The sequence below is a fragment of the Ornithodoros turicata genome, chromosome 8 (genome assembly GCF_037126465.1).
Source record: "Ornithodoros turicata isolate Travis chromosome 8, ASM3712646v1, whole genome shotgun sequence".
NCBI lineage: Eukaryota > Metazoa > Arthropoda > Arachnida > Ixodida > Argasidae > Ornithodoros > Ornithodoros turicata.
The window spans coordinates 15,301,912-15,315,009 of record NC_088208.1 but is presented as its reverse complement, the minus strand read 5'-3'; the positions used below and the strand labels follow the sequence as shown (position 1 = coordinate 15,315,009).

General features: G+C 45.2%; 3 protein-coding genes across 3 annotated transcripts in view; 2 read left to right on the top strand and 1 right to left on the bottom strand.

Annotated features, from left to right (window-relative positions):
- LOC135366517 (gastrula zinc finger protein XlCGF17.1-like) overlaps window positions 1-3,210 on the top strand; it is a 4,927-nt gene extending 1,717 nt beyond the window's left edge. Inside the window, exon 3 of the mRNA XM_064599238.1 lies at window positions 333-3,210. Coding sequence (XP_064455308.1) covers window positions 333-614 — 282 coding nt within the window. The 3' untranslated portion in view covers window positions 615-3,210. The remainder of the gene's footprint in view (window positions 1-332) is intronic.
- LOC135366514 (nondiscriminating glutamyl-tRNA synthetase EARS2, mitochondrial-like) overlaps window positions 1-5,031 on the bottom strand; it is a 26,457-nt gene extending 21,426 nt beyond the window's left edge. The window contains exon 1 of the mRNA XM_064599235.1: window positions 4,841-5,031. Within this exon, the coding sequence (XP_064455305.1) occupies window positions 4,841-4,972 (132 nt within the window). The 5' untranslated portion in view covers window positions 4,973-5,031. The remainder of the gene's footprint in view (window positions 1-4,840) is intronic.
- Window positions 3,806-13,098, top strand: LOC135366515 (zinc finger protein 501-like). The gene is made up of 5 exons (XM_064599236.1): window positions 3,806-3,875; window positions 6,998-7,319; window positions 9,347-9,664; window positions 11,504-11,626; window positions 12,344-13,098. The coding sequence occupies exons 2-5, from the start codon at window positions 7,038-7,040 to the stop codon at window positions 13,004-13,006; spliced, it is 1,386 nt and encodes a 461-aa protein (XP_064455306.1). The 5' UTR covers window positions 3,806-3,875; window positions 6,998-7,037; the 3' UTR covers window positions 13,007-13,098.

The window sequence follows — 13,098 nt, the reverse complement described above, 5'->3', positions numbered from 1 at the left end:
ACTGAGGTTAGCTGAAGTACAAAGTATTGCAGAAATTGAGGAAGCAGGAACCGGGCCGATAAGTAGCGCCACCGCTAGCTTCCAAATGCGGTGCTGAGAAGGGGTGCCTATGACATGGTCGTTATAATCTACAGGTTTTGCGGCGATTTTAATCCAAGTTCCAGCTAAATTAATCCGTGCCGCATAAAGTTTGCATGGCACGTGGATTAATTTCGATAGCGCTTGGATTAAAATCACCGGGAAAACCTGTAGTAGGTCATGGTCAGAACAGCTTGTCCACCGATGCCAGTCACCCTTACTTACCTTTGCGTTTTGTTTTTTTTTACCTGCAGGCATTTGCAACGTCGACGAACCTGCGGCAACATCATCGTACGCACACCGGTGAGAAGCCCTTTGCGTGCGAGGAGTGCGGAAAGGCTTTCGCGTCTTCGACGAACCTCCGACAGCACCTGCGTTCCCACCTGCGGCGTCGCCTGTGCGCTCCTCCGCCGCCGTGGGTCGCCCTCAACACAGTGACGGCCTGTTTGGAACAGGCTCTGGTACAGGGAACAAAACTGTGCCAGGAAACCGCACAGACTGTAGTGGTCAATGTCATACAGGCTCCTCATCCATAGGCAGACGCCTTAGTTTCACGCGAAGGATACAGCTGAACGGTGTTATCTAATCCTGAGGCATTACGGTTCCTTACTGACGTATTCCACTAGACGGGACGTCGAGGAAGTTTGTGGTGACGAACATCTGTACTCAAGACCCTGAGAAATAGGAAAAGATTTAAAGAAAAAATGTGATGAGAGTTTCAAGATTACAATTTATTACCTAACACACAAAATTGCTGTGTTTACTCACCAAAATAATGCTTTAAGCTAGTTCTCCGTAACATTTCCCAGACTTGGATATGGACAGACATGATTGGATTAGACTGTCCTCCCTCCCCAGGCTAAGGGCAATGTTACCAGCAATAATCCTCTACCCCAACTGAGTACTACCCCCAAATTACCCAATGGGTTAGTTGCCTCATCGACTACAACATTATCCTATACCTACTGTGTTATACAATTCGTTTTCTCAAAAATGCAGCGCTGCTGTGTGGGCTTGCTAGTTGGGTATCAACATTCAAATAAGGGTACATACTGAAGCATTTGAGACCGCATTCCTGGAACCACATGCATTAAATGTGCACAGGATAAAAAGTGCAAACATTTTGATGCTAGGTTAGGTTTTGTTCTGCACTACTAATGGGGGAGGGGAAACTTTCCATTCCACCTCCCCTTCCACGTACGCTTATTTACTAATTACAAAATGTTATGAAATTTCTGCTGTGTTCGAAATTCGTGCCGGATCCATATCTCTTCCCGATTCTCATGGTCTTGAGCGTGTACCTTCCTTGGATGTCCACATGTGCAGCCCCTAAGTGACCAATGAAATTACGGTGATGATGTATCAAAATTTGATATTTTCACTGGGTCTCGCTGCATATAATTGCGAGACTCTTGCCCCTGTATATACTGCGTCATTGCTGCGGTTTAATGAGTGTCATTTTGCCATTTTTGTTAGCCGTGCGAAAAATTTGCCTGTGTATAAGTTATTGGTAAGGCTAGTTCCAAAGTGTACAACGACGACACAAATATATAGATATATATATATATATAACGTAAGCATACTTTGCTCGTAGAACCCTCGCATCCTCTCTGAGCACCTTCGGATATTGAGTCTTGCAAACTCGAGGCAGGTTCGCTTACTATTAAAGGGCTCGTGAATATGCACTGCGAATATTTGTGAATGGTTTTATTGCATTTTTGAGTAACGAGTACAAATACAAATTATTGCCAGTGAAATTAACACAATTGGAGGGCATTTTTAGTTTTTTCATCGCTTTTTTTCTAATAATGTTTAGCCAGGTTGCCTGGACTTCAGCCGTTACTATCATGCATTGTGCATGGCAAGCTTTTGTGCTTGCGTAACATGCCCTGCGTTATAAGCACATTGAAGTCTGCTGTAGTGCTGCTGTACACCACTGGTGTGTAACAGCATGTCCGGGGAAATGTGTGCCAATATATTGCGAACTACGTAGGCAAATGAAACAACCTGCATCTACACCTCTTTAATATAGAATGGAATGACCAGCCAAGAAGTGTGACTGAACAGAAAGATTTCAATCTGGGGTGAAATAACATCCGTTTCTTATCAGCTCAGCTCCTAACAATCCTAGATGCATCCCTCATAACAAGTCACAGGGTTGCTTGACAGGACATGTTTCTGTGCCACAAAAAAGAAAGAAAAAAAAGATGACGCCATAACCTGTACGTACTTCAGCTACCACACAGTAACTTTTTCTTCAGGGTGTCTCCATTAATGTGCGTAAAAAATAAATGAAAAAGTCCGGGCACCCTTTGCAAATGTGAACGGCCATGTGTCAACAGCTGTGTATCGTAGTTATAAGCATAATTTTAATTGTGCATCGGCTAGCTGACTCTGCATACGCAAAGTATAACTAGGGCCTGACTTTTTCGGGTTTTATTTTTGGCCAAAATCGGGGGGGGGGGGGGGTAAATATCGGGTGATATTTTTCATTCGAAAATTCGGGTGTATTTGGGTTAAATCCCGTTACGGCATATTCTGTCGTCAGGAATTCGGGTGATTTTTTTTTTGTTTAATAAAAATTTGTCTTGACATGGAACTAATGTTTAGTAATGTTATCAAACTTTATTTTGATGCACGCTTATTAGTGTGCCACGCAACCCGGATGTTTTCGGGTAGATTCGGGTTAAACCCGAATTTTACAGATTTTGTTCGGGGGGTAAATATCGGGCGGATACGGGTTTAACCCTAAAAAGTCAGGCCCTAAGTATAACTTGTTTGGGAAAACCTCGGTCGAGTGTACCTCGAGGTTACAGCTTTCCAATTGGCACGTCCGTCAAAGCCAAGTAATTTTGTATAATTAAGCACACCAGAAATAATACTGGTAACTATGACACAGTAACACTGAACCGGTTTCATTTGTGCAGTGTGTTCCTGTGGGTTAGCTAGGACACCCCTTAAAGCAAAGCTGTAATGCTCGTATCTTTAAAAGTCTATACATGTACCTGTATATACATGTATAATACACACGTATATAATGTGTTCATATATGGATGTATGAAGTGTGCACTTTGCTATGTCTATGCCCCTGTAAATAAATTCACTATGTAATAAAACGATAAATGTTTGCAGCGTACAACTATTATAAACAACGAGAATCAGCTGACACGGACTACAAAACATGGTGTTCTTTACTCAACGTTTCGAAACAAGCAGAGATATAACTTAGGAAAGTAACAGAAGGTCCCCTCGATCTTCCTACTGTGCTGCAATGACAAGCTCATGGCCCAACTGCTTGGGTATGTGTTTATTTGGCAGTATTGACACACAGCATGGTATTGCACCGCAACACCACATGGACTTCTATAAGAAAATTTAATGTCGCTCTAAAGCACACAGAACACCTTTTTCGGTGGAAGCAGTCTCGACTATCTTGAAAGATGAAAGGTCCAGGCTCCGGTCCAGGGCTCTACCAGAGGGCCCCTGGACCGGAAATCCAGAAGATGTGGGTTCGATCCCTACAGCTGGCTAACCTGCTCAGTGACTTTCATCTTTCATCGTTGATTTCTTAGGCAATTTGAGGCTATGTTTGTATCTGTCCCTTCTATGTTGTTCCAGCCTCAGAACATCAGTTTCTCTCTTGTTCGACTACCTTATTTTAAGTTCGCGATTTTGTCGGAGACACGCAGAGAAGCGCGCGCTGTCTAATTAGTTCATGCTCTCACGTCGACGAAGTTACGTAATATACTAAAATTCCTGGCTTTTGTAAACACTACCCTCCCCGCTTCCTGTGCAATGTGAGTATACTGTTCCAACGAAGGCCATGATATGATACACATGATCAAGTCTCCTCCGACGTAATGCGCTGCGATCTCTCCTTTCGTTTACAAAGAAAAAAAAGGGGCGAAAAGAGAGATCCTGGGCAATAAAATCAAACCAAAAAACTGCATTTAGAGAATATGAAAAGCGCATAGATAGAAAGAAACAGCGACAGAACAACCTTCCCTTCGAATACGATACTGCGGCGAAACAGGTTTTCTTTTTTTTCGCCATGAGCAAAGGGCATTGTGGAGTTTCACGACAAATTTAGGCTTCAATGGAACCGACATCGTTCATTTAGTGCTACGTCATCTGAATTACTCGTCAACTCTGCGAGGTCTCTTCGAGTCCTGTAATATATCTCGCAAACGACGTCAGTTCAAAGTAAGCATTTACATCGCTAATACACTGCACAGTAGTGGGAAAAGCCGCCGAATGGTCACAGGGTTGATGGGCTTGTAGCTGTGTTGCCCATTGTTGTTTTCACAGTCATTTTTCGGGACCGGTAACACGCGTTCGGGCGGTGTAAAGACAGAGAAAACCTTGTTCGAAGTCATGTGTTCCATTATGAATCACCCAAAAAGAAAATAAGGAAGAAACCGTGTTGCAGATAGGAATACGAGGGCTAGCGTAATTCGCACACTACTAAATGTTCATGATTCATGCGGTTCCTAATGCATCTGTTTCTTCTCGGCGTTTTTTGTTGAACAACAAGAAAGTAAATCTTATCGATAAACAACACCACGTAAAGCAATGATTTGAGATAAGTCGCGTCCTGCTCCGCCAGTACAGCAAGCCAGTACGTGCGAGGTGTGGCAGACGCAAAGCGCTGTCTGCGTTCATTGCATTTGCGGTAACATTCGACAAGGTATCTGGTGTCAAGAAACGTTCTATTAGTTCTGCAAACTTTTCAGTCCAGCGAATTCGAAACAGATTAACTCACGTTTCGTGTGCGAAAGATAATTCGGAACGCAAGTCCAAACAAACAACGAGCGATGTCGTCCGCGGTCGAAAAAGGACGATCATTCGAATGCACTTGCTGACATGCCAAGTCTGCACTGGTCTGCGCACTCATTTGAGCAGAGTACTTCGCGCCACAAGCTGAAGTTCCATGTCGCTTTCAGCCTCCGAGAAACTGGCAACCTGTAACTTGACACAATGTTATGAACCTATTAACCAGTGTTCTCAGATGTACAGGAATAAAATAGGAAGGAAGCGACATGGGGCATGCTGTTTCATATAAGGCAGTGTGCCTTCTTTGCAAGGCTGGTGCAGGCTTTGTATTTGTCTCTCTTCAACAGGGCCCAGATTTTTGAGGGTGTGTCAGAGCACTATTGAATGGCAAGTAACTGAGGCTTCCAACAGAACTCGATGCAACAGGTGGGGACAACAGAAACAGTGAAGACCTATGGAACTGATGCTTACGGAAAAGCAGAGGCGTGTCGGCGACCCAGCCATTTGCATAGCCACTAATTGCCCTTGTAGGGCGGCTGGGACTACCGCAGATTCACTTGATCGCTAAGTTACCCTGGTCAGCGATGATCCATTCTGCTGAGCACGTCTGCAAATTCTAATGAGCTGCCTGTGAAGAAGTAGCACCACGCTTTATACTCATTAACTGCATTTGGGGGGGTGGCTGAAGCCCCTAAGCACGATCCCCCACCCCAAAAACTTAGGGACGCCCAGGGCGACCCCTGGGACCAACCTAGACCTCGCAGTCTAGTACCAATTGCACCATACAGGGACCACATAAAAAGATTTAACAACAACAGCAGCAAACGAGAAAACGATGGTACTCTTGTAGACACCCGTGTAGATTCCTTGGGTGGGGCAAGCACCTAGGAATGACACAGCGCTCAAAAGCTTCGGAACACGTGCAGAGATGAATGAAATTAGTTTCATTCGAAAAGTGCTGGATGGTGCCCGAGTGATGGTAATCATGAATCAGGCCTAGGATAATCAGATTCGCAGTCCTATCAATCTTATGTCGTCAACACATAATCCAGACTTATCATTTCGAACTCTACTTTGTAGACTATAATCTGTCCACGCGTGTATACGGGGCAGGCCTAGTAAAATATGCTAAAATTTTCATAAATCCAGCTTAGGTTTTTCCGTCCGAGCCACCTTCCAATGTATCCTACTCTGGCCCGTCATAATTTAAACAGCCAGCACTAACCTTAATGAGTTCACAAAATAAGTTTAAGTCATTAACAAAAAAAAATTCAGCGGTTTAAATTAGAAAGTAGTAGATCAAAGCCCCGAGGTCTTTAATCTGCAAGAATGGAAAGCACAGCTAGCTCGTATGGTGCACTATAAAAGATGGAGAATCGTGAGTTCTCCACGTTCAAACCCGTGTTCAACGCTTTTAAAATGTTGGCCATTTGCCGAGAAAAATGCGGTACATATTCTACGTACCCATTGCTTATGCAAATGTGGTTCTGAAATAGCGAAAAGAGAATTCCATTCCAGTGTTGAAGGAAATGAAATAGTCAGCTTTGAAAGTAAAAATTTGACGGCGATTGATGTAATTGATGCGATGACAGTGCGTTAGCATCGGACGTTCCTCGTGCTTGCAATTGTCTTGTGCTTCGTGGCATAATAAACCTTCTAATAAACTAATTACCACTACTAATTAACTACAGCCCGCACTATTATCATTTACGTATTGCTACTGCCTATCCTCTCACACTGCTGTACACAGACAAGACACTCGCCCCGGCACGACGGCGGCTTTTCTTCAAGATGGGGCTTCTATGATAACGCATTAAAATAAATAAATCAGTGAAACCTAACTCTACCTAATTGTACGTAATTTCGATTAATTAATTGTAATAATTATAATATTGCATTTGATTACTTAATATAATATTAATAAGTGCTGTAATATCGCATATAATCGATTATAATATTGTATATTAATTAATTGTATAATAATAATATAACAATTAATTATTGTATTAACTATCGTAATATATAGTTTCAAAAGAAAATTGAAAAGGGAAACATCCTGACGGAACATTTTTTCGCGCAATTTCCCTCTACGTACTCGATAAAGGAAAAGTAATAAGGATTTTTTTTTTCTTTTTTGTTTCAACAGCCACTTGCTGCTGAAGGATCATAAAGCAGCCTCGGACACGATGCAAGAGAGCAGAATTTCTGAGCCGAGCCCCCGCTCCCTGTTGGTGCAGATGTCGTCTGGAATGGGAGGCATGCTTCCCGACTGCCGTCTGCTTGCAAAAGACGACGGCGAGGACGACGAGGAAGTGGCCACCCTGGAAGAGGGCGAAACGCTGGTGGTGACACCGCTGGTGCAAGACGAAAGCGAGGTGCAGTACATCACTCAAGAGGAGGAGGAGGAAGTGATTACTGCCAATGTGGCCAACATAGAGGATGCTGGAACCACTGCTGTCCTCTGCAAGGTAGCCACTATTGGATGCGTAAAGTTATTAGTGTACCTGGCTTGGTCTAAACAGGCTTGGTCTAAACAGGCTTGGTCTAAACAGGCTTGGTCTAAACAGGCTTGGTCTAAACAGGCTTGGTTTAAACAGGCTTGGTCTAAACGTCGGCTTCGGGGAAAAAGAATACGAAGCTGCCTTCAGGGGCGTCTATCAAATTGCGGCCTTCAAATTCCCCGACTTTTTCCAGGTTTTCACTGACTATTTCAAGTAAATTCCCTGACCAAAACAAAAGGGAACATGGTGCCTGCTGCTACATTTTGATACCTCATAAAACGGACTATATATTGTGTATTAATGAGGCCGCCCTGCATTTCTGTCTCTGAGCTTGTCGTATTGGCGAATTGCTATAATCGCGGAAACGTTGCTGTTGCGTGGCCGCTCGACCGCTGATCGGCACTTGCCTGCGATTTTCCCTGACTTCAGCTGTTTTTTGGCGAATTCCCCGACAATCCCCTTGACTTTTTCCAGTCGCATAAAAATTCCCCGACAATTCCCGATTTTCTAGGTTGGTAGACATCCTGTGTCTTGCGTTCTGTTTTTTGCTTGAACTAGCATTTTTTTCTAAAATTCTGCTGCATCCCTAAGTTAGCAAATCCCTGCTTCACTTTTTGCTTGACTTGAGCAGTATAATGTACTATCAGCACTACAAATCATTGGAATCAACATGGTTTGAACGGTTCGCTACCAGTTACAGCTAGGATGCGAACTTTCCTTGTGTCATGTCAAGTTTCTTTTTCGTTTTTTCGCACGTGTCAGCTCATGATGTATGCTAACCATTACGAAAGGAACACCACGGAAGGACTACGGTATCAAGGAGAGGAAGGACAGCTTGAGGGCAAAAAGAAGGAAAAGTGTGGCGGCGTTTCGTGTGCCTGGCAGCTCGTCAACTACTAACCGTTACAACATTAACGTAACTGTAATAATGACACCCCACTCTAATAGCCCCCATTTCTGTTTTTTGTTTTGTTTTTTAATGCCTCTCATGATTGCGATTCTGAACAAGCACAGTGGTGGATCGTCACAATGTTGTCAAACTGATGTCGCGCGTGCATCTCCCTGCTCGGAAATTTCAAACCACGGGATTCCGGTGACTTATAATGGAGAAGATAAATTATGCCGCTCAAGTCAGCATAAAGGTTGCAGGGAGTCGGCAAATTAGGGACCTGTGTCACCTGTAGAAACCAAAAATCTGCAATGATGCTCAGAGATGGGGCCGTAGCTGGTGGGGGTTTCGGGGGTTCAAACCCCCCCAGAAAATGCACAGTTGGTAGTGCATTTGTGAGAGGGGAAAAAGAGTGCGAAATCCACTCCCTCCCATGTAAAGTTTCTGTAGAAACCCTTCCCAAAAATATTTTTCTCGCTACTCTACACTGCGTGGAGAGCAAGCTATCCTTTGAAAGCAGGGATCGGAACCGGTATACTTTTCGGTCCGCTTTGGGTTCAGGCATATTGGTTCGGTTCGGGTTTAGCTCCGCTGAACCGAAATTATCAGCTTGAACCAGTTCAGGTATATCAGATCGGTTCGGGTTTGGCTCAGGGTAAAACACCCCCACCCGTACATACACAGACAAAAAAAGGTCTGTCAACGGTGGGGACATTTACAGGGATTTGAACAGTTACTTTTTTCGGTCCAGTTTTAACCGGTTCATGGGCAGTAATTTTGCTACATGAAAGTGAACTTACGCTCACCGTACACGGTTGTAAGAGAAAGGTGTGAGATAACAGTGGAGTGAAAAACAGGTTGGTCAGTAGTACATTGATTTCACCTCTGAATCGATTCCCGAACCGGTAACTGTATGAATTTTTTTCGGTTCAGTTCCTATTTGGTTTACGACAAGCAAACGAATTGTTCCGGTTCAGTTCGGGTTCGTCAGAAAATAACATTATTTTCTGGTTTTCGGTTCGGGTTCAGTTCCGGTTCCGATCCCTGTTTGAAAGCCCAATCCCAACCCACGACGTCGTAACCCAATGTATGCATTGTTACGCAGATGGAGTCCGAAGAGAAAGGAAGCGAGATCTGGGTCCTGGGAGACATCATCACGGTTGGAGACCAGGGGGCCGGCCACTGCCTGGCCCAAGTTGCGGAGGCATCCACCCCTTTGGGGGGACACCACATGCCTCACCACATAGTGGTCGAGGGTGCAGGCGGGAACGAAACGATGCTGAGCATGGTCCCCGGGGCTCAGCAATCGAGGGAGGTGGGAGGAAAGCACACCTGCATCGACTGCGGCAAGGAGTTCACGACGGTGTTCCACCTCCGTCGGCACAGGCGCATTCACACTGGCGAACGGCCGTACCCTTGCAAGGTACGCTGGGAGCGGGCCTCTTAAGATGACCTTTTTCTTTTGGAAGTAGGTGAAATACAATGGCAACTACAGGTTTTCCCGGCGATTTTAATCCGAGTGGCAGCTAAGTTAATCCGTGCCCCGTAAAGTTAGCATGGCACACGGATTAGTTTCGACGGCGCTTGGATTAAAATCGGCGGGAAGACCTGTAGTAGGAGGTCGTATAAGTAATGAAACTAGAGGGTAGTGAAAGATAATTGAGTTATGACCGCATTCATTCATTTCAATAGATAATTTTGATGTAGTATAACTCTAGAGCTCCAGTTTGGGTTGCCACCTTTTCGTAGTGAAAAATACCGGCTGAGGGAGAGGGGGTGAAATAGAGAGAGAGAGGAGGAAAGCTTGTGGGAGAGGGAAAGTGGGTGAGGGGAGGACAGGCACAGAGAGAGAGAGAGAAAGGACAAGCGTGCGTGCTCGCTCTAGATAAATCGAGGAAACACGTGTGTGGCTGGATCATCGATGCTAGAATTTGCTATAAACAGGTATGAACGCTACACTGGATCGTATTGGAGCAACCGGATTGGACTGCCACTTACTTCGAAAAACTCGTCGACACAGACAAACACTTCTTTGCAGAAGGAGATCTCATGATGGTTGTATACGGCCTAAGTTCTAGCTGGCTCGACATAACCACCAACAGCTTTGCACAACCACTGCTCTTGTCCCCTCCGAACAGAAGACTTAATGAATAACAATGATAATAATGATAATAACAGTGAAGAAGAAGAAGAAGAATAATGAATAACTAAGAAAACGACTGGTGACTGCGGAGTTGGGTCTGTGCTCCAGATTTATTCAAGCTGTAGTGGAATGACTAAGGCCCCTGGTTTTCTGTTGCGGAAAATTCAAATTTCTGCGGCACCGACTTGTAAATTCCGCAATTTTCTGTGCCAAGCAGTCAGCGGCTGCTTGAAATGGGAAATGCTTTGTTTTTCTTGGTAATGTGGGAACAGAAATCACTTTATAAAATTACAGATTCGAAGCACTGTTGTGGCTCAGCATTACACACATGATACCTCTGTGTGTTCTTCTCTGACAAAGAATGCCGTCTGTCGCCTGCAATCATTTTATACCTGCTGAAAGATTTTTCGGCATATACAGAATTTATAGGAACTTTATAGGAAGATTATAGAAAGGAGTTTACAATACATGCCCTGTGGAAGTTACATGTTTTGGACACCTTTCTTTGTTTCTGGGCCGTAGGCATTATCTAAGAGTCTTTAAAGGCAAGCTCCCAAACCTCAAATCAAACTCCCCCACTGCCACCGCTACACTGCACACGAGAGGGACGCCACCCCTTCCTGAGGCGGAGTATGGGCAATAAACTTATCTTATCTACTAACGTTATCTTAAGCTAAACTACAGTTTGTCTGTGTTTCTCCTGCAGCAATTCCGTAATTCCAAGGGCAATTAAGTAAGGGCAATTCCGTAAAGCAGGCTTCGCCTCATGCAGGGAAGCGTCAGGTGAAGCCCACTTTCGGGAGGTTTTGTTCATATTCTGCGAATTGTCGGATATTCGGAAATCCGAATATTGGCGAATCAAATACTTCTGGAGGTTGAAATTTGATTCGAATTCGAGAACTCGAATATCTGCACACCCGCAAAGAAATAAGGGACTCCACGAAATTCCGGGCCAAACGAAGCATTCCGCGATATTGTGCGGAGTCTCGGGAAAACCCGGGCATTAAGGTTGACTCACTAAAAGTCTAGCTGTACGTATTCACATGATTTGATACGGGTACCTGTATTTCATGTGCAATTACACGTCGCGGTATACTCCAACTGCAATCTTTGCTCCAGGTGTGCGGCCAATGTTTCCGCCATTCAACATCCCTGAAGGTGCACATGCGGAGGCACACGGGTGAAGAGCCCTTCCGTTGCCACATTTGTTCAAAGTCATTTAAGGATCCAGCCAACTTCAAGGTAGGCACTGCGAAATATACTACAGATGCAATACAGACGTGTTGGATGTTAAAGATGATTAGAGCCTGAAGTTTTAGGGTTTTACCCGATTCTTCCCCGAATTTGCACCCCGAATTGAAGGTTGCCTCTTTAGGGTGAAACCTGGTTTTTACCAGGCAAATTGCCCTCTCTGGGATGTCTGTAGGAATGCACCAGCTTACTTGTTTGGCAGAAAAATGTAGTTACATCACAGTTTGTACCAAATCGTTACAGTTAGTTTGAATAACTGAGCCCGATTTCTACCCGATTTTAGTGTAATGGAAGTTTTTTTCACCCAAATTCGCATGAATTTAGTGCGCACGTTTATTTACCCGATTTTTACCCCCCGAATTTAGAAAAAAATATTTCCCGAAAACTTCAGGCTCTAAAGATGGTATCACACTTGCACCACATCGGGATGACATCTGCATCACTGCTCGTGAGCGAGCCTCGTTCATTGTATTTCTTCATGGTATAGGTTTCCACTAATTGTTCATTGCCCATTATACTGACACCTTCTACATTCTTGCACATTTGTTGCCAACCTGCGGTCACAATTGCCAGAGCAACGGAAAAAGTGGAAACACGGGACAGAGAGTGCGGGTTGCGTAAATACCCGAGTGCATAAATGTCTTCAGGAAAAACTTCCTATTCAGTAATTTCCGTTTGCTGAACGACCGTTATCAAATCTGTCCCCAGGTGCACCAGAACTCCCACTCGAAGGAGCGCCCTTACGCCTGCCGCGTGTGCGACAAGCGCTTCAACGCCGCCTCCACCCTCTACGCCCACATGAAGATCCACACGGGCGAACGCCCCTACACCTGCCACATCTGCAACCGGTCCTTCACCTTCAACAACACGCTCGTGCGCCACATCCGCACGCACACGGGCGAGAAGCCGTACAAGTGCGAGATGTGCCCGCTGCGCTTCTCGACCGCCTCCAACCTGTCGTCCCACCGCAAGAAGCACCTGCAGGAACGCCAGTTCCACTGCCACATCTGCCCGCAGGAGTTCTCGACGGCCACGGCGCTGACGTCGCACGCCAAGACGCACACGGGCGAGCACCAGCACCAGTGCGAGGTGTGCGCCAGGGGATTCGCAAAGTTTTCGGGACTGCAGGCGCACATGCGCAAGCACACGGGGGACAAGGCCTACACGTGTTCCCAGTGCGGGAAGATGTTCCAGAAGAAGCTGCTCTACAAGCAGCACATGGTGAACGACCACGAGCCCGAGCAGCCGGCCGCGCGCTGCGAGGTGTGCCTGCGAGATTTTGCGGACGAGCAGGCGCTGCAGTCGCACATGAAGACTCATAACGTGTCCAGGGGGACTAGCGCGATTGTGGTGTACATCAACAAGAAGTAGGGCGAGTTAATGTTTGCGAAAGTGCTGCGGATAGATTGTTTTGAGATGTTCATTGGATGCAGAATAAAAAAAAGTGAGAGTTTTGTTTTTCA

What these genes read in the sequence shown, in the direction of transcription:
- LOC135366515 (XM_064599236.1), top strand. Translation starts at nt 7,038, where the DNA reads ATGCAAGAGAGCAGAATTTCTGAGCCGAGCCCCCGCTCCCTGTTGGTG. An exon ending in CCACTGCTGTCCTCTGCAAG is followed by an intron (nt 7,320 to 9,346) that starts GTAGCCACTATT and finishes ATTGTTACGCAG; the next exon opens with ATGGAGTCCGAAGAGAAAGG. An exon ending in AACGGCCGTACCCTTGCAAG is followed by an intron (nt 9,665 to 11,503) that starts GTACGCTGGGAG and finishes TCTTTGCTCCAG; the next exon opens with GTGTGCGGCCAATGTTTCCG.